The 4,210-nt window shown below is 40.3% G+C and overlaps 1 protein-coding gene across 1 annotated transcript; it reads left to right on the top strand.

Moving 5' to 3' along the window:
- Positions 1-29: 29 nt before the first annotated feature.
- LOC118324491 (CXXC-type zinc finger protein 1-like) lies at positions 30-2,159 on the top strand (the record flags this gene model as incomplete). The annotated part of the gene is given in 4 exon segments (XM_035656860.1): positions 30-79; positions 181-277; positions 392-544; positions 653-2,159. Coding segments are annotated over 4 exon segments (447 nt in total), but the record flags the coding sequence as incomplete, so codon positions are not given.
- Positions 2,160-4,210: the final 2,051 nt, after the last annotated feature.

Genomic DNA, 4,210 nt, shown 5'->3' on the forward strand with positions numbered 1-4,210 from the left:
CACTGATTATGTCTCTCTGTGTTCTACAGTATGAGAGTCAGACATCGTTTGGTTCCATGTACCCAACACGTATAGAGGGGTAAGAACACCTGTCTGTCGGTCTGTCTCTCTTTTCAAGAGTTGTATGCTGTCAGAGTTAGATCTGTCTGTTTCTCATGTGCCTGTCTGTCTGTGTTTCAGGGCGACCCGGTTGTTCTGTGATGTGTATAACCCTCAGAGTAAGACGTACTGCAAGCGACTGCAGGTTCTGTGTCCTGAACACTCCAGAGATCCAAAGGTTGGGCCAAAATGATCAGAGAAACCGATGAGCTAACGTTAGCAGAAGCTCGTCTGTTAGCATGCTAGCATAACCTGAGAACTTTATCAATACTGTCTGTCCTCCGTCCGTCAGGTCCCGGCAGACGAGGTGTGCGGTTGTCCTCTGGTTAAAGACGTGTTTAAGCCGACAGGAGAGTTTTGTCGTGTCTCTAAGAGGAAGTGTAACAAACATTACTGCTGGGAGAAACTGCGCCGTGCTGAGGTCGACCTGGAGAGAGTCCGAGTGGTAACCAAACTTTATTAACACCAGACGCCGTTAACATCCCATTGAGGACTGTAGCGCGTAACCCTCTGCCTGCCTGCCTGTCTGTCTGTCTGTCTGTCTGTCTGTCAGTGGTATAAGCTGGACGAGCTGTTCGAGCAGGAAAGGAATCTGAGGACGGCGATGACGAATCGAGCCGGTTTATTGGCTCTGATGCTGCACCAGACCATCCAACACGACCCAATTACAACTGACCTGCGCTCTGCCAAGGACAGGTAGTCAGGTAGACAGGTAGACAGCTATAGAGAGAAACATAGATGGATAGAAGGATTCATTAAAAGACGCATATTTCTATTTTAAATGTGTTTGTGAATATTCAGAATGCATTGTGGGAAGCAGAGGCAGCACGCAACAGGAAGCACATTACATCACAGTGAGGTCATAGATAAAGATGTGATTCTGAAATAAAAATCTGGCAATAATGAGACGGCTCTTCCTAAGCCCTGCCCCTTTTACTCTGTGCTCCAATCACAGTTGAGCAAGCCTCGTGTTCATCAATCGTTAGCTAGCTAGTTGCATCTGATAGCTGATGTTAGTTAATCTACAATATAATATAATCAATAATCAGTCATTTCAGAAGAAACTAGCTAGCTAATGTTTTTCTTTGTAGCAAAATGGTAGCTAACTAACTAGCTAGCAGTGATTACTGTATATTTGTTAGCTAGTGAGCTAGCATGTTGCTAACATTAGCTATCTTAAGATGTAAATATATAAATGTCTCTTTTATCTTTTAACCGTCTTCAAAATGTGATTGTCAGCATAGATTATTTTAGCACGTAGCATATGTAAGTACAGGACAGGAGGAGGTTAACTGAGGCTTGCTCAACTGTGATTGGAGGGGCGGGGCTTATGACGAGTTCATTATAATATTTAACACCTCCTGTTTTTTTTTTCTTTGGTGAATATAATGTTTATATTCTCATTAATAATCACATAATCAGCTTTCTGTTTTTATACCTTTTATACTGTTTTATTCCTCAAGGACTACATTACCCATAATTCCAGCAGTCAGAGACTGAACACTACAGTTTTTAATATTTTATATGAATCAATAAGAAATGGTGAAATAAATAATCACATGAATACATACAGATGTGATATTTACATGATGAATAAATGTTTCATAACATAGTTATTATATGTATATCAGATCCTTTCACAATAAGAGCACATTGTTTCAGACAGGTAGACAGATAACTAATAATAAAGTACTTTAATAATCCCAAAGTCACGCATTCATTTCATAGAACCAATAACTCAACAATCTGACAGCCAATCACATCACTTCGTTGTGTTTAAATGAGCTGATAATAATAATGACATTTATAAAATGTATATTTCTTCTGTATTTATTCCTCTGATTATTTATTCCTAAGAACTCTACATGCAGCTAAAACTTTCATATGTTCATATGTCTGTTTTTATCCTGATGTTGTTGTTATTGTTGTTTATTGTTTTGATATTTTATATTTTTGTTCATGTACAAACTTTCATTAAACATTTACAGTTTCTGTGTTTCTGTTCTGATATTCTGCAGAGATGATGAACCGATTATTAACTAGTAATAAAAATGACGCTGTTTGTCTCATTTAAACCATGTTGACATGAGATATTAATGGAAATGTCACAACAAATAAATCTCAACCTGAGATATTTCAGACGAATCATTAATGATTAATAATGCACCAGATCAAAACAATAATATTAATGTTTCTCTTATCTTCAAGACATTTTACTGGATATAAATATGTAAATATATGTCTACAAATGAGATCTGCCACAAATCAAACAAGAGAGTTCATAAGAACAGAAATACACAAATATTAAGAAAAATATTGTAAATATAATAATCATAATTTAGACAAAAAATAAAATAAACTGAATTTATTTGTTTATTTATTTATTTGTTTATTTGGTTGCTTTTTTATCGTTGCGATAAATATCATCAACAGCTTGAAGATCACACAACACGTCATTGTTTTAGATATATGAGACTAGAGTTTACAATTTAAATTTAACAAAATACAACAGCTGGGGGGGGGCCGGGTGACGTCATTCGGGTCGCGCCGACGTCCTGCTCAGTGACGTCAGCAGTGTGCGACAGCGGCTCGTTGGCGCTACAGAGAGAGAAAAACAGAAGAACGAAAACAAAGCGCTGTAAGATGATCGATAATATCGTTCAAGATCGAATAACAGATACTCGACCTCCCCGGTTTCTGGTTCTGGTTCTGTTTATACGGATAAGTGAGTGACACATTGGACGCAACTTCACTGTCTGATCATTCAATCTTATTAATCAGCAGTACATAATCAATAACGGACGACAGTGTATGTCTGTGAAATTGATCTGTGATCAGTTTGTATTTGATCAATATTTAACAGTCAGAATTAATATTGCTTCCTGTTCTATAACCATCCGATCAATAATAATTCTTTGCCTAGCAGTTTTCTGATTATAAACACTATAATCAATAGCAGCAGATTGATTAACAATGAAATCAACACTGAATCGGTTGTCCGCAAGTCCGTCCTCGTGGATCAGAGATGCAGTTTCCTGGATTGGATCTGGATGCAGACCCCTCCTCCAGGATCTGGAACCTGAAGTCAGTCAGAAGATCTATTCCGTCTGGTCCCCTCCCCTAGGGTTGGACACACACACACATCACACACACCACACCACACTGTAACACACTGTAAACACACACCTGTACACACAACACAACACACACTGTAACACACTGTAACACACTGTAACACACACAACACTGTAACACACACCACCACTGTAACACACACACTGTACACTTAACACACGTAAACACACACTGTAACACACACAGCACTGTACAACACAACACACCTAACACTACACACCGTAATACACACATACACACCTGTAACACACTGTAACCACACACCACACACTGTAACAGCACACACCCACTGTAAACACACACTACACACACACACTGTAACACACGGTAACACACAGCCACTGTAAGCCGAGGGAACACACACACACCACTGTACACCACTGTAACACACACACACCACACACACTGTAACACACTGGTAACACACACAGCTGTAACATCACTGTACACACAACACTGTAACAACACAGCCACCTGTAACACAGCTGTAACACACCACACGTAACACACCACAGACTGTACACCACTGTAACACACACACTGTTAACACACACACCCACTGTAACACACCTGTTAACACACACACTGTAAACACACACACTGTAATCACACACCCACACTGTAACCACACTGTAAAACACACACTGTCACACAATCACTGTAACACACCACACTGTAAACACAGCACTGTAACACACAGAGGGGGGGGGGCTGGGGGGGGGGGGGGGGGGGGGGGGTGGGAGTGGCGGGGACGGGGGGGGGGGGACTGTAACACACAAACACACACACTGTAGACACACACACTTACTGTAAAGACGTAACACACAACACTGTTCACACACCACATACTGTAACACACCCACACTGTAAGCACACTGTAGACTACACCACACCTGGTAACAACTCGTAACAACACACACTGATAACACACGTAACCAAACCACAACTGTAACACACCACAACTGAACACACTGAA

This window comes from Morone saxatilis, unplaced genomic scaffold (assembly GCF_004916995.1).
Source record: "Morone saxatilis isolate NCDOM2014 unplaced genomic scaffold, NCSU_SB_2.0 Contig15, whole genome shotgun sequence".
Lineage (NCBI taxonomy): Eukaryota > Metazoa > Chordata > Actinopteri > Moronidae > Morone > Morone saxatilis.